The sequence below is a fragment of the Tursiops truncatus genome, chromosome 3, assembly GCF_011762595.2.
Source record: "Tursiops truncatus isolate mTurTru1 chromosome 3, mTurTru1.mat.Y, whole genome shotgun sequence".
Taxonomy (NCBI): Eukaryota; Metazoa; Chordata; class Mammalia; order Artiodactyla; family Delphinidae; genus Tursiops; species Tursiops truncatus.
The window spans coordinates 29,126,947-29,152,564 of NC_047036.1; the positions used below are offsets into that span (position 1 = coordinate 29,126,947).

Here is a 25,618-nt window from a genome sequence, read left to right on the forward strand (position 1 = left end):
TCTGTTGTGGTGCTCTGTATTCTAATCAATACAGTGATAGATAATGTACATGTTTTTCCTTTATTTCCCTTTTGGCTATGACTGACACCTCTAAGATTGTTCTTTCTAAGGTGGTTTTCCACAAACTCTACGTCGTTCTCAGCTCCCATTATACTCTCAAAATGGAAGTTGCTTTATTTTACATAGAAGTTGAAAGACAGATTATACCATGGGTTACTGTGTGTTTCTATAAGTACAATTATCAAATTTTGTTTGCTTCCAGAACTCGCTGAGCTCTTCTTAATATCATTAATGTTTTAGATAAAATAGTCTATGTTTTTAAACCCTACTTATAGACATAAAATTAAGAATGTTATTAAAATATGACAATGTTAAAATCTCTCCATGTGTGCTCGCATGTGTTTCCTCCCCAAAGGATCTGCAAAATGTATTTTCAGCTGAAGCATTACCAGAAACAGAAGATAAAAGCAAACTTAGTAAGTAAGATATCGAAACAAATCATCCATCATTTTCATGAGAGACAGATAGACAAACAGTAAGAGCACAAGGATGTGAGCACAAACCAGCTTTCAGGGAAAGAAAGGGGAGACGGGGAGGGATGCATGGCTGTCTACATGGTCACGCGACAGAGACAGCAAGATAAACCCAGACGTGCCTAACCACAGTCTACAACTGGGGATAAGAGATGACAATTTCAAAGGAATCTTCTCACACCCCTTCAAGTAGTTGCTCAGTTTTGCTGTGGTTTTGAAAACAGTCAGGCTAAATCATCGTCAGTCTTCCTGGCTTTGCAGGGAGACAGTAGTTTATGGTTTCTTCTCACCCATGCAGCTGGGGGGAGTACTGCTGTGCTCTCTGCAAGCTGCTGCTTTGTTCACTGTGATGAGGAAGGCTGCGGCTCTGTCTCTTCCATCCACCTGAGCAGTGCTTCCTTAGATAAAGCTAAGTTTATTCCCAGCCTTCAGCAAAGCAAACAGAACCAAGCTTCCCAAACCCAATGAAAAGTTACCTCCCTGGGGATCTGGGCTTTAATCCTTCAGATCCTTGGCAGAACCATTGAAGGAAAACAATTTTAAATCTTAAATATCTTTTCTATTTGTGCTAGTAAGGCTCTGCCGTATTCAATCGTTGCCTCATATTCTAGCATAAAATCGGTTCCTTCTGTGTCATCACCACTCTTGCTGTCACCCTTGAACAATGTGCACATTTATTATGAGCAGGCAACTCCGTCAGAGCAGTCAGGTTTCCCATCCTTTAAAAGAACATAACCTGTCCCTTGTTTCAGTTATTTGTTTCTTACAAGATAATCTTAATTGATGTTTTAAACTATCATAAGTATATTTTGTGACATATTCTATTACAGAAGTCCAGTAAATGATAAACAGACTCTGAAAACTTATTTTTTCCACTGAATTTAACTAAAAAAACCCTCTGACTTCTAGAGTTTTCCACTTTCAGAAGTGTTTGTTACCTATAACTTGATAATCCAGGAAAGTACAAACATAACAAATTAACATCGTAATGACTTCTCTTGAGATCTTGGCTTGTTTTCCACAAAGAGAACCCAAACTATGTTCAAGTATTTCTAATGATATTGTTCTGAGTGAGCCATACTGGAAGGAAATAGCAAACACCAAACCACACGGTGGCCGGGACTTAATGTTGTGGAATGAAGGTAAACGCCATGCTGTGCTGATGCCTTTACTTCTTTCCTCTGAGTGTCTCAGGCATAGCTGAATCCAATAACCCACACGTCCAAAGCCATAGACGGTCAAATGTTGACATGGTTGTTAGCTGTAAATACCGGAGTATGTTCTTACCACTTTTTCTATTGCTAGGTACCAATACTAGAAAAACACCAAAAGCTAAAGAAGTCATAGCAAGTGATAGTTTCTCTGAAGTAAGTACTATAACCTAACTTTGGCTACTAGTGCACTGAAATGTGTTTTGATTCATAGCCTTTTCACAGCATTTTCATCTTCAAATGAAATGAAATAGCAATGTGCTCCTCTTTGGCTTAAAATAAATCTGATGGTGAAATTAGCTAAACCTGAATCTACTTGATATTTTTTATATTCTTTGAATCTAAAGCAGTGGAAATTGCTTTCAGTTTTGCCAGGTAAGAAAGTAAACACATGCTTTTAAAAATTTTAGACTTATGCCAAATTTATATTTATGTATTTTTCTTTACCTCTTAATTTATGACTTTTATTTCCTTTCACAATTTCTTTACCTTTAAAGATTTTTTTTCCAGAATTTATCCTTAGACTTACTGTTGACTCTGCAGAATTTTTTATTAATCCCTGAAAAAAGGTTTACAACAATCTACAGGCTATTGCTTCTAATGCAAACTAATATTTCTATATATAGTATTGCTTTACTGTATATTGGAAACATTTTTGATCATCAAATAGAATGGTCAGATTAATCAAGTGGGATTTTATTAAATAAAATGAAAGTAAATAAATAAAAGTATATTTGATTACTTTTATTGTTTGTTTCATCAAGGAAACCAGTTTCATAATATTTTAGATTTCAAAACTGCTTAAAGATAGAAAAAGTTTTGGAAGAATATACAGCAACTTGTAAATGTGATGACCTATGGGGAGAGAAATGGGTTTAGAGAAAGTGATAAAGGGGGACTTATAATTTTTACTCTGTATATTTTAAATGTAAATTAGCAGAAAGACTAAGTATATTTTTATATTTACATTTATTGAGTTACAAATCCCCCAAATTCCATATTCAATTCAGTTCAAAGGGCATACTTTGTTCCATGCGTTGTTGTAAAGGGGGAGTGGGTATGTCAGTGAACCAAAAAGTCAGGGTTCCTGGACTTTATGGAGTTTACATTCTAAAAGATGGAAAGAGATAATAAACCATAAACACACAAATAAATGAATTATGTGAACCATTAGATGGTGATGATGCCATCAAAAAAGAAAAAGGAGGGTAAGGAGATCACCTTGAGAGAGTGATATTTAAGCAGATTGAAAGAATCACCCACTGGATCTGGGGAACCATTTCAGGCTGCCAGAACAGCTGGATGACAGCCTTGAAGCAGAAAGGTGGTTGGCCAGCAAGGTGGGGGAAGAGAAAGGATGAGGTTAGAGAGATGAGTGGAAAGGGAGAAGAATCAGGCCAGCCAGAGCCTTATAGGCAGTGATGAGGACATTGGCAGTAAAGGAGGAGCCTTTGCAGGGTTTTCAGTAGAGACAGAGTATCATTTGACTCATAAAATGTTCACTCTGGTGGCTGACTCTATTTCAGAATAGGCGCTAGGGATGTTCCTGTGGATATGAAGTAGCTTAATTAGACTAGCCTTCCTACAGATAACAATATAAAGGCTGGAGAAAATACAAAAGCTAATTATCTGAGGGCCTGAAGCAGGCAGCAAAAAAGCAAACAGCAAAAACCAGGCAGAAAATATATGGGATTTGACCATTGACAGAAGAATACTTCAGTGGGCAAAAGCCAGGCGTATGCAAGTTACCCCAGAGGACATCCCGCATCTGCGTGCCGTGAGTGGTTAGAACGTGAGAAGAAAGCCCTCATCTCTTTGATTTAAGATATTAGAGAGTGAAGTTTGCGGATGCCAGAGCAGCTGGTAATTAAGGAGGAAGATCTTGGAAAGGAGGGAGTCAGAGGAGGAGCCCCGAAATCTGCATATACATTTTCCTTAAACGCTTGGCTGGTTCCAAAATTGTGCTAAACGATCACAAGTGTCTTCACCAGAGAACACGACCATTTAATTTTTTTCCCTCCAAATATTTGGAATCTGACTTTTAAATTAGCTGTCCCCTACCATTGTTTATTTTCACAGCTCACTGTGCGCGCTCAACTTGGTGCAAAATCAGAAAAGTTGCTGAAGAAAGGAAAGAGCATATCTGATACATTGCTAGTTGGCATCATGGTAAATGCTATTAAGTATGTATCACACTTTTCTCTTTTATATCTATTTAATATGTTCTTTATCAAATAGAGTTGTATAAAGAATAATACAGAAATATTTTTATGTTCAGCATCTAATGAATTTACCTAAGAAAACACAGCAAGATAAATTTTGTGATTTACATGTCTATATTTCACTCCCCCGCCCCACCCTTTACCAACCTTGACTTCATTCACCCAGATGTGAATTCAGGTTAAGTTCTCTCCTGTGTGGGGAATTCAAGGAGAAATTAGATATTTGGGAAAGCCAAGGGATTTGGAGAAGAGAGACCCTAACTATGTGGTCACGGGCCAGTGTGTTTCCTCATTTTGTGTTTCTGGAGGAGGGAGTGACCCCTGCAACACAAAGGCTGGGCAGTGCAGGGTAGGAAGGCCATGAGAAAGCAGAGGTTGCACAGGCAAGGACTCACATATATGCATAGCACAGAGATGATGTGCAATAAGGGTAAAGAAAAAATTTAAGTAGGCTATAATATTGTAATTCCTCCTTTCTAAGGATAGAGGATTCTCCTCAGCCCTCCTTTACAATACAGAAAAGAGAGAAATTAAAAGAATCGATAGGTGCTCGGTTGATCCGTGTAATAAAGAAATGAGGCTGAACAGGCTGGAAAAAGGAATCAACAAGGCTCCTGTTGCAGGGCGTTGCAGAGCTTCGAGTGAGTGAGGGGTTTGGGGTAGCTCTGCTGCCTGAGAAACGTTAAGACCGAGAGATGTGAGAACAGGAGGTTTTGGAGAAGTTTTGCCAGGCATCTGGAATGGACTCCCCCTTTAGAGTTTTCTTAAGAGACCTCATTAAAGATTTAAGTTGCCTCTCAGTTGTGATGTATCTTGGACTGATTACTCTTTGAATGCAACACTGAAGAAACTGGGCTACAGTGATGCTATTCTCAAAGCTGCAAGGGATCTCATTCTAATAGTTGCCACATTTTTCAGTACTGGAATAAGCCATGGGAGTCCTTGTTCAAAGAAAATTGTATATGAAAAGCATCAGCTGTAAAGCAGATCTTAGCTGTGGTTTCACTGAAGTTGGAGTGTCTACACCCTATCCCCAGAACTCCACTACCCTCCCACCACCACCACCACTACCGTCATCCCCTCTGCCCCTGAGGCACCGTTAGAGAACTGTCATCAGTTTGACATCCTTTCATTTAGTCCAAATGCGTCCTCTTTCAGTGAGGAAAGGAAGGCACGTGGCAGCTCAGTTAGGCAATCCAGTCACGTATCTGGTTAGTGGCGTAGCGAGAACCAAAGCCCAGGCCTCCTCACTCCCTGTTGTCTGGTGTCCTCACACTACAGCATGACAAGTGTGGCCCTGACCTTCTCCTCCCTCTGAAGTAGCTCCTGAGACTGCAGGTGGGAGAAGAGGTCCCTCAGACCTGGTAAAGTGCTCAAGAAATTTCTCTCCTCTAGCTGAGGCCAATGAATCAACAAACTCATTCTGTGCAGAATGCTTACCACACTCTGGACAAATTACCAAAGCAAAATGCAGGCTTTCCTTTCTCTTCGTAGCCTAATAGGGGTAATAGGAGCAGTGACTTGAAGGCAGCTTGATACTGTGGAAAGATCACTGGATTTAGGGTCACGTGCAATTTTATGACTTTGAACAAGTAATAAAACCTCTCTGTACTTTGGTTTCCCCCCCTTCTTCCTTGCCACACTGATAGAAGGATCATGTACAGGCACCAAAGCAGACTTCCAAGCCTTTAGAAAGGGATTCTAATTGTTTAAATGAGTTTTAGCAGAGAAAGAAATGAAATCATAACTTTTTATCCAAAAATCAAAATCTTAATCTTACATCATTGAAGGGTTTTGGAAGAGCAAAGTTGAAGTTTTTTTCCAATTTAAAGAACTAAAATAATTCCTGGAGCACCTATTCTCTATAGAGGATGCTGCACTGAGTACAAAAACCAAAGAAATGACCTGTACCCTTTAGCAACTTATAATCTAACTGAGATAAAGAAGACTCACTTGAATTTTTCTGTCAAGAAATATAAGAGTTAAAAATTGTGTGGTGAAGTGAATGAGGGTCCAGAGGAGTTCAGATCAGGCTGTTATGACTCCATGCTGGATTGGGTGGGGTAGGAAGAAATTTCTAGGTTGGCGATGTGAGTATCCACCATATGCTACACTCTGTGCTGGGTTCTCAAAATGTGTCCTTTCAGTTCATCCTCACCAGCATCTTGTGAGGTGTGTTATATTATCCCGCTGTATAGATGAGGAAATTGAGATTTTCAAGAGGAACAGCCTATGAACCCAGCTAGGAAGTACAATTTATACTCACATAACAGGGAGGAGATCGGTGTGTTCAAAGTGAATGGTTCAAAATTGTGAGAGAAGAAGTTATAGGGAAGTAAGTTGTGGCCAGTTCATTTTAAATACCATGTTATGGCTTCTAGAATAGAGTTGGAGGGCAGCAGGGACCCACAGAAGGATTTTGAGCAAGGGAGCGATTGTGGTACATTAGGAAACCTAATTCTGGCTGTAAAGAAATAAAATTCATGCAGAAGGAGGTTACTGTGAAACTGAAAGAAAGATAAAGGCAAGATTTACTGTGTTATTATTCCTAAAGGACTTGTGTCTATCAAAATGTTAATGATTTGTCCTTTCCTGATTTAGTCAGATACCTATATATAAAGGCTGGATCCTGGATGGCTTTCCAATGACATTAAACCAAGCGAAGCTTCTGGAGGAAGCACTCACAGGCTGCAACAGAAACCTCATAGAACCGGAGGGAAATAAATCACAAATGTCCACATTGGCTGTTGACCCTACAGCTTCCAGAGAAGTGCGTCTTCCCCCTTCTGCACTGGATTTTGTCATGTTATTAGATATTTCAGATAATTCCTCACTGAATCGCATGAATGACATCATGGGTAAGCTGGACACCTTTTTCAAAATATTCTTTTCTATAATTCAGAGCTCTTTCTTTTTCTTTGCCTGAAAGGGTGAATATTCCCATTTACAATTATAAGTGGATAATAAAGAATCCATTTAGGCTTCCAAAGAATTACCTAGTCCAGCACAGTTGCCTCCTGGGGCTCCGTCAGTGTTCAGCACTATAGCCCAAGCCTGGAGCTCATGGAGAATTCCATGCCAACTACAAGCATCTCATTCAACCCTTCCATCAACTTGGCAGCTCCCCTGGCAGAGAGGCGCCCTCCTTTTCGAGGCTTGCATACGTGGAGGAGCTTCCTGTAGCTACCTAGTACATCCTGGTGTGCCACCCAGATGAAACTCATGAACCACACTGGTGCTGCAGGCAAGCATCTGGTAACATCCTTCCCTTGGATTGCGTGTTAACTGAGGAGCAAGTATCCGTTGGCTGCAGTCCTTCCACACTGGGGTCAAATAGTCTTGCCAAGATTCATGGTTTATTTAACTACTTTTCATTGTTGAAATGAAAATATTACTTTATTCCACAAATTCAGTGGTTATAGGTAAAAGCACATATTCTTGAACCCTGGCTTTCCAGGTTATTAGGCATTTGACCTTGGGAAAGGTACTTCATCCTTCTAAACCTCCATTTCGCATCCTATATAATAGAATGCTTCATTGTATTGTTTTGGATATTAAGGGAAAACTGCTTCTTTACTCACAACACTTCTGACAACAAAGCTGTGTGGGTTTTCCATACCACCCTGTTCTCCAGTTCTTGAAAAACACCCACTGGGGGTCCTATAATTTAGGCTAATTCTGGCACTAACTCCCCAGGGTTATCACAGGTTTTCACAGGTTAAGGGCTCAGTCCCACAAGACTTCTCCCCACTTCAGATGCCAGTCTCAAGTAGTGGATCCCCAGGTTACCCACACTCCTGTCTGACCTGACTACAAATTGGGGGTTTCCATGACCCCTCCTCAGGTCTGATAATTTTCTATAATGACTCACAGAACTCAAGGCAACGCTTTACTTACTATTACTGTTTTATTATAAAGAATGCCATAAAGGATACAGATGAGCAGCCAGATGAAGAGGTACATAGTGCAAGGTCTGGAAGAGTCCCAGGCTCAGGAGCTTCTATCCTCATGGAGTTTCGGGGGGTACCACACTCCTGGCACGTGGATGCATTCACCAACCCACAAGCTCTCTGAATCCCTTCTTTAGAGTTTTTATGGGGGTTCCATTATGTAGGCATGACTGACTAAATCATTGAGCATTGGTGATCAGTCTCTAGTCCCTTCCCCTCCTTAGAGATCAGGGGGTAGGACTGAAAGTTCTAGCCCTCGAGTCACTTGGTTTCTCAGGCAACAGGTCCTACCATCCAAGAGTCACCTCTTTGACATAAACTCATAAAGTTGAAAGGGGTATATTATGAATAAAAATAAATGCTCCTTTTACCTCTATCACTCAGGAAATTACAAGGGTTTTCAGAGCTCTGTGTCAGGAGCCAAAGTCCAAATATATATTTCTTATTATATCACAATATCACAGGCATTAAATGAGATAAATGTTAAACATTTAGGATAGAATCTGGTACATGATACTAGGCACATAGTATCCACTAGGAAAAATAGTGGAAGACTTTGAAATGAACAAAAGATTATTGGATACCCTTTCATTAGAAGGTTGAGTACTGTCTTTTGGACCCTGAGGAGGGTCTGGTTTCAGAGGGGTCTATGCCTTTCATTGGCTTTGACTCAGCTCTTCTGTAACTATAAATTGTAGGAGACTTAATAGTATTTCAAATGATTCTGGTTCGTGAACATGCAGATGAATTTGATTTAATTAAGGTAAAATTAATTTCTATACTTTGCAAAGATGATTCCAAATATTACATTGCTGTATACATAGTAACCAGTCTTTCATCTATTACCATCTATTTCAGCATTCCTGACTACCTGTAAATAGGTCTGTTATTCAGATTGTCATTTGTACTAGTTGTAACATCACATCTTACTGGTTCCCTCATTACTTGAAAATTTAGATGATGTCATTTTACATTTGTTTGAGTGTCTTGATTTTACCTTTTTAAAAAACTGCCCTTTAACAAGTGGTAACATCATTCTTTCATTACTGCTGTTACTACTAACACAATGACATTTGGAGCTAGGAGAGACTTAGGGGATCATCTATTCCAGTGCCTTTATTTATAGGTGGAAATTTAAAGCGTGAGCACTTGACTCATCCAGGGCCACACTCTTCCTTATTTTGAGTTTGTAACATCTTGAGATCTTCCTTTCATTGTTTACTTAAATAAAATGACAAAGCCATTAGATATGACTTCAGCTGTTGAGCCCAGTAGTTTAAACTGGATGCTGTCCATCAGATCTCAAAAGGGAGAATTTACTTCTCTCCATGCAAGGGAGCTATGCTGACAGTAGTGATGATTCCGCTTGTTCAGCCAAGTTCTCATCCCTGTTCAGGATCATCTGACGGTTGGCAAAGAATACTGCCAATCCATGGCCATCTACTGACGGAATAAGGCCCTGAACTCAAATCAGTCTGACTTGCTTTCAAGATATGACGAGTTATTAAGTACACACAAAGACCTGTGGGTGAGATGGTCCCTGAGAGCTGATTATAATCCCACAAGGGCCTTAGAAGTTTTGCCTACCCTCTTGAGGATCCCTAGGAAGCATTTGTTGTGTGTTTCAAAAAATAGAAGGAAACCAATTGGCACAAATTTTTCAAGAAATCTACTCAATCCAGTGTGAGTTCTTTCAATTCCCTATCAAAATCACATGACAAATGGTTCTGGAAAATGTATCAAAGCTGATGTTAGCATCTAACTAGTTTAATTTCTTAATTCTAGACCACTTACTTATAACTAGGCTCAGAATTGCCCTTTATTCACTACGACAGGGAGAATTTTTTTGTCAAGTTTTTTGTACATATACACATAAATAATCTTATTTATCTACCCTCAGAACTTAGTGTTAAGCACTATTTTTTTTTTATTTTTATATGTATTTCTAATCATATATATTCTAGGTCTGAAGTGAACTGAGCCAACTACTAGATTAGGTTCTTCTAAATCACAGAAACTAGTATGAAATCATTGAGTTTATAGTTCTTACATGTTTTGGTCAGGAATGAGTAGGCTAAATATGTCCACAACTTTGAAAATCTATCTGCAGCTTTTATGTTCAAGTATTTTAAGTTAAGATAAAGTGTGACTCTTACATAGCTTAAGGTTTTTCTTTTTTAGAATATAAGATTGGAATGGCCATTGAAAGATCACTTTGCCAATTTGCTCTCCTCATCTTAAGCAAGACCCCACCTGAACTCTTTTGGACAGATGAAATTCTATCCTTCAAAAATATCTTGTTCATTCACATATTCACTTATTATTTATTGCGTGCTTGCTAAATGCCAGACACTGTGATTGGCACTGGTGATTCTGTAATAAAGAAGAAATGGATCCTGCCTTCAAAGAATTTAGTGGAAATTGTAGCTAAGGAACCAAGGAGTTATAGTATTGAGTTGTACTTCCAACACGGCAGCCAATAGCCACAGGTGTTATTTAAATGATTTAAAATTAAAAATTCAGTTCCTCAGTCACACTGACCACATTTCATATACATATGTGACTAGTGGCTATCATACTGGACAGCACTGATGCAGAACATTTTCATCATCTCAGAAAGATCTGTCTTATCAGATAACACTGTTATAGAGTGATGGGAGCTAAAAGGGTGCCGCTAGTAAATCTGTATCTAACATTTATAACATGCCAGGAACTGACAGTACAGAAATGAAGGGCAAGTCCCTGTCCTCGAGTCGTTGACAATGTAGTGGGAGAAGAAACAAAAGTAAGCTGATTATTATAATATAGTCACTTATATGCTATACTAGGTGAGCCCAGCATGGGAAGAGATTTACCAGACCAAGACAGGGAGGAAGGGCGAGGGAATCGGCAAGCAGGGTCCGTCTAGAGAACAGCAAGTTTATCGTTAGGACTGAGAGGCAGCAGGGTGTGGAAGAGTGACAGAAATGGCCTGGAGGGTAGGCAGGGGCCAGCTGAAAAGTCTTGCCCCAAGTTACAGTGTTTGAACTTTATCCTGAAGCCATGTGAGGTCACCGAATTCTATTAAAGCTGAGATTTAATGCAATTCAATATGCTTTTCGTAATGGTCATTCTAGCTGCAGTGTGGAGGATGCCTTGGAAGGGGAGTGAGACTGGAAACAATGAAATGAGTTATAAAACTATCACCATCTGAAAAGCAACAAAGGCATTAAGACAGCTAGAGAGGCAAGGTAAAAAGAGTCAGCTTCAGGTGCTATTTAGGGGGAAACTGTAGAACTTACTGATCAGTGGGGATGGGAGCATTCATTTTGTTGTGAATTTACTGCAGGGAGAACAGGGTGACTTCAAGTTGTTGACTGCAACAATTTTTTGAATGATAATACCATTCACTTAGACAATATGGAAAGAAACACAAGAGTCTCTTTAGGGACATGTTGAACTTGAAGTACCTGGTACCTATGGGACTTTTAAGCTAAGATGTTCGGAGGGCAGTTCTATAAATGGGTCTCGATGTCAGGAGGGAAGTGTGTACTAAAGTTAAGGGCTTGAAGGTAAGACAAATCATCTAGGAAGAAAAGTGTATTTTAAAAAATACCCAGGATGACAGCCAAGACAGCTAGTGGGGAGAGCAAAGGAAGAGGTGTTTAGAAGCAGCAGCTAGAGAGAAAGGAAGAAATCCAGGGAGAGTAATGTCATATAAGCCAAAGGAGGACAGATTTTCAAAATAAAGGTGTTATTCTCTCCTCCTCCCAGACCAGTGGGCTGGGGTCCTGAGGCCTGGGCTGGGGTGTGGGAGCCCAGTCACCAGCATTGCCTGCAGCATGGCCCTGCAAAGCTTGGGGTCCGTGGGGAAGCCTGAAGGATGTCATCACAGGGAAGCAGCCTTCATGAGGCCAAAGGCAAGCGGCCTCAAAGACTGAACATCAGTCCTGCTAGGGCTGGGCAGAGAGGAGTGGCCCAGACTCAAAGCCAACTGGTAGGAGACCAGGAGACCTAAGGAGAAGGTTCAGCCAGTGTGGGAGCATAAGCTTTTGTCAGAAAGGAAGAGTACGTGGCTGCCTGGGTTTTTAGCCAGTGCCTTGGGCCATTGGTCAGCCTGAGAGGGAACAGTGGTGTTCATAATATGGGGAGAGGTACTGAGAGGCTTTGAGTGCAGGCTCTGGATGGATAACTTTAGGCACTTATAGTGACTGAAAAGAAATATGAGGGGGCTTCTAGGGCTGATAATGTTTGTTTCTTGATCTGGGTGCTGTTTTCAGTTTGGGAAGTCATTGAGCTGTATAATCATGTATGCATTCTTTTTGGCAGGTATAGTTCAAGAAATCGTTTAAAAATTAAAAAGAAGTTCAGGGCTTGGAATTAGATTGACTGGAATCAAATCCTTTCTCTGTCATTTATGAACTATGCCATTTGGGACAATTTTAGGATCACAATCCTACTTCACAAGTTTTGTTGTGAATATAAAATAATGTAATACAGTCTTCCCTCAGCATTCATAGGGGATTAATTCCAGAGCCCCCTCAGATACCAAAATCCAAGGATGCTTAAGTCCCTTATATAAAACGGTGTGATATTTGCATTGAACCTATGCATATCCTCCCATATACCTTAAGTCATCTCTAGATTACTTATAATACTTAATTTCCTCTTTTTCTATCATGAATGTAAAGGGAGAACAATCGATTGCTATATCCTGTGAAGGTCCTTCATTTTCTTGAACACTATTAATTCGCTCTTCAATGTTCTCTTGCATTGACTGAGTAATCTAATTCCTTTTACTGTAGTTCAAGGCTTTTTTTCCTCTTTATGATTTTCCATTTATTCTGAATTCATGAGTATTCTGGACTTTGTACCTTAATCCTGAATAGGACTCAATCAGAGAAGTTGAGATCGTTTTTGGTTTTGGTCTCTTGTCGTATATTCCTTTATGTCTCTTCTAGAAAAATCATAGAGTTTAGAAAGAAAGATAAATCGCTTTATTGTACTGTAATATAATATCCACAAATAAGTTGCATATTTGACTTTATGACCACCCTGCTATTTCATTCTTAGCTTTTACAGCATGGTGTTGATTTTCTAATTGTTTCCTAATTTGTTATTCATGACAAACCATCATTTTTCATTCTCATCTCTTCAAGGTCAGTCCCAAGACGCTCTACCTTAAAACTACAGTTCCTCTTTAATGCTGTATTTTACCTCCTTTTCCCCAATTTCCAAGGGAAATTTGAATGCTGATCCCAAAACTATACTTTTTCAACATTTTGTTAAACATTTTAATTAATATTGGACCAAAGGCAGGACCATGTCTATTTGCCTTTCTTGTATCAGTACCTTTTAGCAGTGCTACTGCAACTTTGACTGCTTTAGCAAATTGTCTAATTAAGTAATTTCCATAACATAGCTGAAGCATTTTCAAGTGAAACTCCTCATGAAGACATCAATCAACGTGTAGCTGCTAAAAACCAAGATGTGGATGAAGACCAGAATTTAAGAGATCAAATACAGCATAGGTTAGTTTAAAACTCAATGTCTTGCTTCTTGTTTCTTACCCTTTGAACAGACTGACAACTAGTCACTTTGGAATCATCAGATCTAGAAAATAAATGTATTTCTTAGCATTCAGTCTTTTACAGGTAAAACAAAACTAAGTAGCTTTGATGTTGAGTGAAATATTTATGTGTTAGCTTTTATATTCAGAGCACAAGTCATCATAGTCTGGGAAGAAAAGAATTAAATCAGGCAACATTTCCCTTTATGGCTACATGAACTTACAAGTTCATTATATGGAATCCTAATTCAGCCCTCATTCAGCAAATGCCAATGAAGATCGTGGAATGTCAAAGAGCTAGGCATCAGACTATAGAGTGTAATTCTAAAACACTTTTGTGTTACTAAAATGAAGTTATGCTTCAAAAACCTTCTTTCAATCATATGCAATTTGCTCATTGGAAAAAAAATTAGACAATTTTTTGAAACCTTGAGAACTCTAAAAATATGAAGTGAATCAGGGAAGAGGAATTTGAGCTACATTAAGCCTGTCTACTCTTGGAAGACAAGGCTGTTTCAAAAATCATTCCAAGAGTATATTTGAGTAAAGCAAATAAGTCAGAACCATCTATACTTACTCAAAGGTCTCTTTAACTTCTTTAAGAAAAAGTAGGTGACCTATGTGGCCCAGGCTGTAGCTACCATCAGAAGGGTGTTTAGAGTTTAGTCTGCTATGAATATAGGTGATGTTTCCTTAGATCTTCACTTAGAGACGTGAACCCACACTAAAGGTTTCCTGAAATGATAGAACTGCCAAATCTTCTTTTCCTCATTCATATACCTCAAAATATATGGCTAGACAGCATTAAATGATTTCTTCTTTAAAGTAGATAGTATTTCATTGCCTGTAGATTTCTCAAAGTTGCTTTTTCAGATTTTTTGGGCGAACTTATTTTTTCATTACATTCATCAGATAAATCATGCTTAATGTTACTCTAATCTTTCAGTCAATATGCTATATTCATAGAACATTTGGGTTTTGCAGAATTGTAGGCTTCTTGGACAACTGGCCTTTATTGGAGCAATGGTTTACAGAGCCAGAAAACATTTTGATAAAAATGAATGCTGACATAGATAAGCAGTCTTTGTGCCAAAAAGTAAAGGAAACGTTTATGACTGAAATAATGAAAAAAGAGAATAAAGGTAATTACAGTTCTTTATAATTTTGAGCTTACATAACGAAAATGTGTGGTTTTAATGAATTTAGGAGGAAGTGAAAATGCGATTGCAAATTTCTCTCTTCTCTTTGGATCATACCATTTATAAGTATCTTCTACCTCTGATTTTAGCTTTCCACTGCAAATGTTTCTACATCAAAGATTTTTCTTTCTTCATTTTAATTTAATTTAATCAAAAGAGGTCATCTTGCTGAAAGGTTGTTTTCAGGTGAAAAAAATAGCAGAGTTAAAATTAAGGATGTTATAGAGAAGGGTAAAGATTTCAATCTGTTGACCTCAGCATTATAAGGAAACAATGAGTGAGTTATCCTTTTAGGATGAAAACACTAGGCAGATTATTCCCCCCAAATCTTTTTGTGTTGGTATGAATTTACTGACTATTAACTACTTATTTATAAGCCTGCTCCTGGGTGCATCTCACCTACATTAAACCATTCCGACCTCCCTCCTCCTTCATTCAACCAATAGTAATTGCCCATTAACTTTTCACAGTATTATTGGAATTTGTTATTGAAAGGAATTTTAGTCTCATACACTGCCAATGCCAGACTTCAATGGAGATCTTACCTTTGAGAAATGAATTCAGAAATAAATCTTTCCCTTTTGTTTATCAATCACCCCTGACTATATTGACAACTGCAATTTCTCGGTATAATAAAAAATGGTCAAAATTAATAATATCACAAGGATTCTAAAACTGCCTTGGTAGCATGCTGTCTCCCATCCCTAGATTTATGACCTAACTACTATAATGTATCGGTGAACTGACACCAAAATAGTGCATAGATATAAGCCACAGTCACCTTGGGGACCCAGGAGCTCACACTTAGAAAGACAAGCACCCACATCGAAATGTCCGCTCCCCAAAAACACCCATGTGAAGCTTCCAGACAAAACAAAAATCAACCCATATATTATATAAGAGGCTTAACATGTTATTTAACACTCAGAAATTAGGCTGAGAGGAGGGAGGAAACCTCTAGGGTCTTGATTGGGAGGCAAAAGCAAACCGATTCTAGGCTGTAGCTTCAAACATCTACCAATTAGAATCAGTGCTTTTGCCAGCTATCAGACTCACTTCAACATTTTCCTAAAGATTTTACATTCTGATCACTTATTACATTAACAGACTCTACTGCCACTTATTTAAGATTTACATTCCAATCAGTTAATTATTTTTAATAAATATTATGTCATTAAAATAATAAACATTTACCTAGCCCAGTGCTCTGTATTAAACATCCTGATTAAGCTAAAAACAAAAAATAAAAGGATACGGTACTTCTATAAATATTCTGCTGTTTAAAAATGATCATAATATACTGTTAAGTAGGGGAAATCAGGTTATATTTAAATTGTCCCTTTTTTGTTTTTAAAAGTATGTCTATTATTACATATGTAGGCACAGAAAAGAGTCTGACAATATATGCTAAGAAAAAACAAAATTCAACCCAGTAAATTCAAAGCTCTAACTGGTTTTGTTCAACTATTCGTGAACTGGGCAGCATCCCATCTAACAACTAGAAGGGCACTTCGTGGAACAGTACGAATGGAAGGCTTTTTTAGATAGGAGGGTGGGGCAGGAAAGTCATTAGCAAAAGGGGGAAAAAAAAAAAAGGGTTATTTTGGGCCAGGACATCTTCTTTTTGGAGGAAGGGAACTGCAGGGGTCTTTACTATGCAGATTGCCTCTTCTTTGCGGGGCTAGGGATATATAGAGAGGACCCACATGACAGATCACCTCATTAGCGCTGACCAGAAAATTCCAAGCTGGTTGATTAAAATTACATTTCTGAAGAAGGTAGAAACTGCAACTGAGGCAGGTAGTAAGTCTAGGTTTGGTATCGTGGGCTTTATTTAACACAAGTGATGCCATTTGTGGCCTGTGGTTTTCTCTTTAGCCGTACAATCCTTGATGAGGGAGAAGGATGACAAAGAGTCAACAGGAAATTTCTCTTTCTGCTTATTTGTCTAAATTGTGGGAATTTTTAAAACAATAATTATATATCACTTTTATAATCAGAAAAAAAAATCCAGTTTGAAAAAAAAAATCTAATAGAATGAAGCCTCCTTGCCTTGCTGAATTGAAAAGAATAATCTGAGGGCAAAGGGAGTATGGATATAAAAGCCATACATGGGGCTTCCCTGGTGGTGCAGTGGTTGAGAGTCCACCTGCCAATGCAGGGGACACGGGTTCGTGCCCCGGTCCAGGAAGATCCCACATGCCGCGGAGCGGCTGGGCCCGTGGGCCATGGCCGCTGAGCCTGCACCTCCGGAGCCTGTGCTCCGCAACGGGAGAGGCCACAGCAGTGAGAGGCCCGCGTACCGCAAAAAAAAAAAAGAGAGAAAAGAAAAGCCATACATGGGTGCAGTTATTCACTGCCCCTGCTACAGGGGTAAAGTTGCGGCCGTTTCCAGGGTGGAGGGCTGGGAAGTCAGGAAGGGTGGGGAGGGCATGCTGGGAAGAGTGAGCCTGAATCCCGAAAGGCAAAGGGCCATAACAACGATAGGAGCCTAGACCTTCGGGAACCAGCCCTGCTCCGCCCCTCAAGCCCCTCGGGCTGACTGTCTGCTCTGCCTGGAGCACACATTCCCTGAACCTGTTCAAGTCTTTTCTCAGATGCCACCTTCTCAGCGGGTCTACCCTGCAAAGCACTCTGGTTAAATAAACTTTAAGAGCTGCCCCACAGCACTCCTGACCCCCTTTACTCTGTCCTATTTAGCTTCACAAGGCAGTGATTTTTCTCTTTTGTTTTACTTTTGTATCTCTGGCAACCACAACTGTGCCTAGCATTGTTCGTATTATTATTATTACTGACAGTACTAGTGTAGTTTTACCTTATTGTTATAACCCTTCCTTTTCTTCACGGCACAACTCAGATTCAATAAGTAGTTGCTGCATGAAAGAATGAAATGCTAAGACTTAGTTGTGTACTGAGCACCATTCTAAATGCTTCATATGTATTTACCCCTAGATGTCGGTGCTGCACATTTCTTTTCCCTTCCGTGTCCTTCCGACATCTTCTCTTTGTGCTTTTTCACCTTGCTTTTCCCCTGGAAATTTTGACATAATTATTTATTTTTCTATCGCAACACACCAGCTACTTCTAGATTGTTGGTTTGACACATGGCACAACAAGCCTTCCCACCTGATACACACACACACACACACACACACACATCATCATCATCATCATCATCATCATCATCATCCCCATCAGAGGCAGGGTAAACGGTATTTCTAACCAGGCAGAGAAGACTTCAAATCTTAGTTTTAAGGACTGAATGATTTAAAGGAGATCCCTAAAACATGAAGTTCGCCCTAATTCAGTAAGAGCAGTTTTATATTAATTTAGGTTTATCTTAGTTCAAGTGAAATAGTAGGTGTCTGGAGCCGCTAATAAAAGTCCATTCTTATCATCCTTTTGAAGTGAAAAAGAAATTAGAAGAAAAGGAAGCTAAGGAAAAAGAAGAAGTTTCCCCAACTGAGGCTACATCACCTCTCCCCCCTCCTCCTGAACCAGAAAAAGAGAAGGAAGTCCACGGTCAGCGTGAGCGTTCCAAAACTCCTGCTGCAAAAGGAAAACCAGCATCAGGTGATTGACAGGACGATTTCTAATCCTGTTTGCCAGTTTCTCATTTTCATTTTAGAAAAGAATTATAAATTATAGTACCAGTCCATTTATCTAGATTCAGGCTTTGAGCAACTTCAGTCATATGAAAGCAAGCTGTCTGCTCTGATGAAGAGGAAAAGCAGTAGTCACTGACAGCACGGCTGTCACAAAGCGGAGGTACTTTACTGTGTGGGAAGGAATGTGGAGTCCTCACACCCAGATCTACTGATTAGAATAAGACCACAGATGAGAGGAGGGAAGGCGCAGAGAATACCAGAAGGAGCTTAGAGCAGATCAAGAGGACAGACGTCTATTTGCAGAGTGATAGAGTTGTGTTTATGTAAAAAGCAAGACCATCTTCAGAAAATGAGAGTTAGCACAACCTGTTGTCCACAGGAATAAGGAAACATACCAACAGCATTCTTTAGAGACTAAAATTTATACGCAACTGTCACTCTTCAGTGTTATGTGATTATAAAAGGGTAGAAACAAGCACCTGACATCTCAGTAAACTTGTATATTTATAATATATAACATACATGAATAGAGTTTGTATAGAGAATATTTTTTAGCTTAAACCACTAAGGACCATTAAGTTACGTGGTAGACAATATAATGACAAAAGTAAAATCCTCAATTGTTGAAATGTGTGATATTGGGAGAATGCCAGGATCAGTTTGGTGCTGTGTGTATGAAACAAATTTGGCTCTAGTAGCTGGTTTTAGCTTTGTAAGTAGCTGGCTGTGCAGTTACACAAGTCTACCTAGGTATTCTTGATACTGTGTCATGATTGCATTTCTAAACTCCATAATATTTCTACTTCGTGGAGATTTGAGATGGGTCTGATTTTTTTAATTAGATTTATTTATATTAAACAAATTCACTTGAAAACTTTAATAACATATATTATGGTCTATTAAAGACCGTTGTACTTCAATAAAATGGGGCTTAACTAAAGGCAAAATACGCAAATTCTAAAAAAAATATTTTATCATTTGAAACAATAAAGCACAAAGCAATGAATTAACCATACATACTTTCCCCATTAGAAAAACAAAGCAGTGGTCTGAAGGACAAATGGAAACCTTAAAAATGCTGCTTAGCCAGGGAAGACAGTTTCCACAGAGGCTCAAGGGAGCCTGGAGTTACCCATCTAGGCCTTTAACCTATGGCCGTGGCCTCCCCTCCCTTTCCTCCCCCCGGCCTCACAGTCAGGAGTATCTGTGGATTGGAGCCATTCCCTGAAACCCATCTTTAGCATTTCTGGTTACAACACGGTTCAGTCTTTAAATTTCTTAAGTTTGCTCGTGACATTAAATAAAATTGTATACTTGAATACAGTGCATTGGATGAATAATAAAGCTACTGTTGCTTCAAAGAGTGGTTGTATCTGTCTCTTTTTTCCACCAAGGGCCAGGTTAGTGCCTGATCTTTAAAAATATATAGAAGAATTAATCCCCAGGGGCCCAGTTACTGCCTTCCAACGGCAACGCATCATTGCAAGGAGATCTCAGTGCTAGTAGACGTTGATGAGGCAATAGCACAGGCTGCACTGCCCTTACAGCTCAGGGAAGCTGGGATAAATGATTTTAGGAAGGGAAGTTCCCAGGTTTGTTTATTTTTATATAAATAACTTACAGTTTTTTTCAAAAGAACATACTTGCAGTACTAAAAGCCTAAGGCTTCTGAACAAGCCCAAAGCAAACATCCAATTACAATCTTCTTTAAAAGTTGAGAAGAAAAGAGAAATTATTTACTAAAAAAAAAAAAGGGTGGAAATAGGGTAAAGAAGGAAGCATAGTACACTAAGTACTAAAAGTCATTTTGTCCAAATATAGTTCTACATTGTATATGAGTCTGTTGACCTGAAACAAATAGAATGCCAGATATTTCTCCAGCAAAGATGGGTTTATTCAGAATTAGCAGGAAATTATAATTCGGGGTCTGCAACCACGGCAAGCCATGTGCAAGTCTCCGCATGACAAGAGAAGGAGAATGCTTCTGTAGAGGGGAAAAGGAAGTTGGGAGGGCCATAGTACTTGATGAGTCCATGGCTTTTCATTGGCTGAGTTCTTGCCAGGAAAGAAGAGGAGTCTTCCTTCCTCCTGTTGGACAATGCTGTCCTCTTAGGGCATGAGAGCTCCCCCTTCTGGTTTCCTGACTCTATTTATTTGTGCTTTCTGTTTATTAATTTTTTACAGTTCTGTATTTTATATCTGCTTCAAATGCACTTGAGATTAAATTTGAAAAACTTCACAGGTATGTCCCATTAAAGGGTTTATTATCAAGTCTACTACCAAATGTCAGAATTTAATTTAAAACTCAAGCTCTGAGTGTGACAGAGTATGGTAGTGCTTGCTATCCATGCTGCTAGGAATATATTTTGCAATTTCAGAATACATTTTGGAAATAATTTTTAAAAATAGGCAGAGTGCATGCTATCCCCAGCAGAAATTAGACTTGCTCACAATATTTTATAAGTTCAACATCTTAGGTGTCTCTATTTTTACTCTCTTTGCTGTTGCCTTTTGCTAAAGTTTAGAGCAATGGTTGGTTACCCAGAGTATTGTTATTAAAGGAACTAAGAGCTTATCTAGACTTTTTTTGTTAGGCTTATTTCTAAGAAAAAAAAAGGAACTAATTCAAATGTTTGGATTTATTTATTTATTTATGAATGAGTTTGGTGTTCAACTATTTTGATGTTTAAAAGTCCTTTTATGGAGGTTAACAAAGTTTCAAGGTTAATCCTTCTTTCCTTGTCTTATTTCTATGGAATCTTGGTTTTTGGAGCTGAGATGTTTAAATGTTAGTGATATGAGTTATGTATTTACACATTCTTATAACTAACACTTCTAAATACAAAGATAGGTCAGATGATCTCGCCATCACAAGCATTTAAATTGTCCCATATGTGCATTCTTCCAATGAAGGAAAAAAAATCAAAACAAAAAACTGTAGCCCAGGGCAAAGGGAGGAAGACGACTGAACTTGTTTGGTAAATTATGTGGGATGTAGTGATTTTTTCAAAGAACTAATTATTATTTGGGACATCTTATTGACCTCCAGTTCATCAGTTTCCCATTTTCCCCTTTCCAATATATTTTTGAATTAGATTCCGGGGAACCCAGCATATATATTCCCAAACCATCCTTTGCATTACAAGTTACAGTCAATGCACAGTGGAATGTAGACGTCACAAGGCAACCAAGTGTGGGGTCAATAGAAGTTCAAGGATGCTCCATAGCAAAGCAATGTGGTTATTTAACTCTTCTTCAAGGTGTTTTGGCATCATTCTTATCACAGACCCAGTTGTCTTATTGTATAGGGATCATTCCAGTGAACTATATCCAAATAGAGCCATCTGCTTCAAATGGACTTGTGACTAACTTTTAAGATTCTGCAACTATGTTGCACTAAAGAGTTTACAATCAAATTCACTACCAAATGTTGATATTAAGCTTAGGACTCAACTTCTCAATGTCACAAAATAGAATAGTACTATCAGGGCTGTCATTCAAGAAATTTCAATCCACAGTCTGTCTTCAGATTAATTTTAACTCACAGTAAAGGCCTAAGCCATTTTAGGCAGTTCACAAATATAACTGTTTTTGAGAAATAGCATTTGATTGCTTACAAATCATAGCCCAGGATATTGAAGAAAATCATCAATGATAATTATGTGTTGAATTTTGTTTAGAACTCCTGCATGGTAATCGAGAACCTCTTCAGGAAGGAAAAGGGAAGAAAAGTGAAACTTCACTCCAAAGAAAAGGTACAGATCAAGATAGATATGATTAAATATAATTCTGCATTTTATAATTTTCAGTGAAAATAGCTATATTTATGTAGTAGTATACACTGAATACCTCTCTCAGGCATTTGTAAACCATAAGCCCTTGCCAATGAAACAGAACCTCAGTGTTTCTGTAGCCTGGGTCTTAGCAAAGGTCCTGCTAAGAAAAGTGATGCTTGTGAGGAATAATTTAGAGAATATCTAAGATACAGAATATCTATTCATCATAGATATTATAGGTGTTATCCTTGGGCTAAGCTATGCCATCAGAAAACTACATGCTGAACCATATTTTCTTGAGTCCCCCATAGAATTGCTTTCACTGATAAGCACTTTGATATAAAGTCCTCAACACAATAGCAGTGGAGCTAAAACATTTATTATACCAATAATAACCTGGTATTTTATTTTCTGAAGAGATAGTATGCCCACTACATCATTCAGTCACCCCTATGTGAAATCCTAGGTGGGAAATTTCATTCAGAATCAAGGAACTGGAAAATCTTTCTTCCTCTGCATGGCTAGATAGTTAGCACCTCTAAATGATAATACTTCCTTTTCTGTTTTGGCTGTCTAGAAGTACAGAAACAAATTCGTGCCTATAAGATTTTAGTATCTGCACAAGGACCTAGATCCCAGAGTCTGCTTTCTAATTCCTCTCCTGGTTTTGACCTTCTACTTTAAGTTGCATTTTTCCTGACCCTAATTTCTTTTTTTTTTCTATTTTATTTTAACTATTTCTGTGAAATAAGGAGGATAAAATTTTGTAAATAATTGATAGTTGGTAGAAGAAAATAGGCTTTAAAAAGCATATTAGTTAGATTGTACATTGAAGCTGCTACACCAACCAATGAAAGATTGAAATGCAGTTATGGACACATACAGTTGACTTTTGCAGGGTACATACAAAGGGGGTTGTCATGAAGTATGTACCTTTGTTTAATTTTTCATTACAAATTGCTAGTGTAGTAGCAGCCCAAGACTGTGCCATGTTCACAAAATGATGGGCTTAAAAGGATCTTGATTTTGGCATTTAAAGATGCATAACCATGATTCTCAAAGAATCTTACCCTTCTCTGATTATATGACCTGATAGGCATATATAACTAGAGTCATTGGTGAGTTAACACTGAGATGAAAAATGTACCTATAATTTTGGCTATAATTTATGCTCTGCTCTATCTCACCTGTTTACAAATAGGAGAATAATTTTCACATTTACATTATGCATCCCTTGCTTTCTTATTGTGATCAGCAAAAGCAAATGAAGGATCAGCATAGAATCATCAAAAATAGGAATTAAATATATTTATGCATATTAGGTGAAAATCGTCAAGTTAGACATAATAATTCACATGCTTTGAGAGCATCCTTAGATGAAAGTATACACACTCAAACCATAAGCAACTACAAGTTCAACCAGTAAAATATATATTCACTGGAGTCATGCAGTTAGGTCAGTTTAAGTACCTCCAAGAACTTTCAAACATTTTTTTCCTTTTATTTTACTATTGTGTTTCTATTTCCATAAACACAATTTCTACTGTGTTCAATAATATTTGAAATAGGTAAACTCTCGATCAATATTAGAAGTCTTTCTTTTACATAGAAATGCTGTTGTTTTGGCATGTATAACAGGATTTCCTTCATTAAGAGGAAGTCTTAATGATTTTAATTCTTAATATTTGGAACTAATTCCATTGGGGGTGAACACTATTGATTGGTTATCTGTTTACCTCACAGGCTGTTTGACACCAATTATACTGAAAACATCTCTTATGGTTTGAGGAACCATCTCCTTTTTCCTTCCTTCAGACTTATCATTGTTTCCTGCTATTGGCATCTTCAATTCATCCCTATTTTTCTCTGTGTATTAGATCAATTCCAACCTTCTCCCTCCAAAATCTTGACACGGAAATGCCATTTGCAATTGTATTTATGGTGTTCTTAAAGCATTTCTTATTATCTTCAACCATTTGCCATGGCCCCGTTTTACTCCTTCATAAAATAAGGGCTTTTCAACTCTATGACCTTACATAGGAGGTGTTAATTAAGGGCTAAATGAAGAGTTTTCCTTAATCAACCAATTTCAGAAAATGCTGAGTTACACCAAATTAAAATGTTTTTCATCTCAACTGAGATAGATGTCAATATAGATATGTATCTTCTGTAATCATCTACCTCTAAGGCAGTAGGAGATACACTATGCAATATCCCAAAACATTGTGGCTGCAGAACTCTCTGTTGGAGGGGTATCCATTGGGACTAGAGCTCTGTGGAATAAATGTTTGGAAATCATGATCTCTTTAGTTCTTCTGGCCTGCCCATGTATTAGTATTGGGACTGTCCCAGTGCTTGCCTTCTGATCTGACTTAAAGTTTAAGTGCTACCAGGCCACGTAGCAATAAATGTTATGTCAATGTTATAAACATTAATGACATTTAATTGGAAAGACATGGAAGAACAGAGAAAAAAGATGAAAGTGAAATGGAATTGAAAAACCTAGATGCATCTACTAACATGGTGGCTCTTTAAACTCAGTCCTGTACCAGCAGCACCTGCATTACCTGGGAACTTATTAGAAAAACAAATGCTTGGTCCCATCCCAGACCTACTGAATCTGAAACTCCTGGAGGGGTCCAGCAATTTGTGTTTTAATAAGCCCTCTAGGGAATGCTGGTGATCCCTAAAGTTGAAGAACTACTATATTGATGCCCAAGACTTATTGTTCTATTTTAGCCATTGGAATATCAGAAACATTCAGTTATTTCTAACGTATTACTTATAATATGTCCTGTTCCCCAAAATATTTAAGTTGGATTACAATTTTAAAAACAACATGTATATAACAATACTTTGAAATAGAAATAAAAAGCCCTAATTTTTTCTAAGATTAATTTCTAAAATACATTTTTTATCACCTGGGACCTTAAACAGAGGAGAGTATGTGGTGCAATGTACAAGGTCTTAATAGATTTTAGAGCACATGCAAAACACATTAGGTTTCATCTGAAAGTTGATGCCACACATCAGAAAGTCGATGATTAATGTACAATCATGGTTCAGATATCAAAATTCCACAGTCTCCTTTGATAACATAATTCATAATCATAGTAACAAACTACCTCTTATGGAGTACCTACCCTACGCCAGGCACTATACAAGATAATTTTTATATTCTTGCATAATCCTCATAACCACCTGTGAAGTATAAATGATCATTTCCCACTTCAAAGATGAGGAAATGGAGAGTCAAAATAAATAAGGTAGGGCTTCCTGGTGGCGCAGTCGTTGGGAATTCGCCTGCTGATGCAGGGGACACGGATTCGTGCCCCGGTCCGGGAGGGTCCCACGTGCCGCGGAGCGGCTGGACCCGTGAGACATGGCCGCTGAGCCTGCGCGTCCGGAGCCTGTGCTCCGCAACGGGAGAGGCCACAACAGTGAGAGGCCAGCGTACCGCAAAATAAATAAATAAATAAATAAATAAATAAATAAATAAATAAGGTAGTGTTTTGTTAGGAATCATTAACCTATGAGAAGGGAAAGTTAGAGCCTCTTTACACTTTGGCGA

The 25,618-nt window shown here is 38.4% G+C and overlaps 1 protein-coding gene across 1 annotated transcript in view; it reads left to right on the forward strand.

The window, feature by feature from the left end:
• SPEF2 (sperm flagellar 2) overlaps positions 1 to 25,618 on the forward strand; it is a 171,758-nt gene that overhangs the window by 66,220 nt on the left and 79,920 nt on the right. Inside the window, exons 12-19 of the mRNA XM_033852786.2 lie at positions 395 to 476; positions 1,839 to 1,900; positions 3,824 to 3,927; positions 6,568 to 6,824; positions 13,318 to 13,426; positions 14,449 to 14,606; positions 18,072 to 18,236; positions 21,952 to 22,026. Coding sequence (XP_033708677.2) covers positions 395 to 476; positions 1,839 to 1,900; positions 3,824 to 3,927; positions 6,568 to 6,824; positions 13,318 to 13,426; positions 14,449 to 14,606; positions 18,072 to 18,236; positions 21,952 to 22,026 — 1,012 coding nt within the window. The remainder of the gene's footprint in view (positions 1 to 394; positions 477 to 1,838; positions 1,901 to 3,823; positions 3,928 to 6,567; positions 6,825 to 13,317; positions 13,427 to 14,448; positions 14,607 to 18,071; positions 18,237 to 21,951; positions 22,027 to 25,618) is intronic.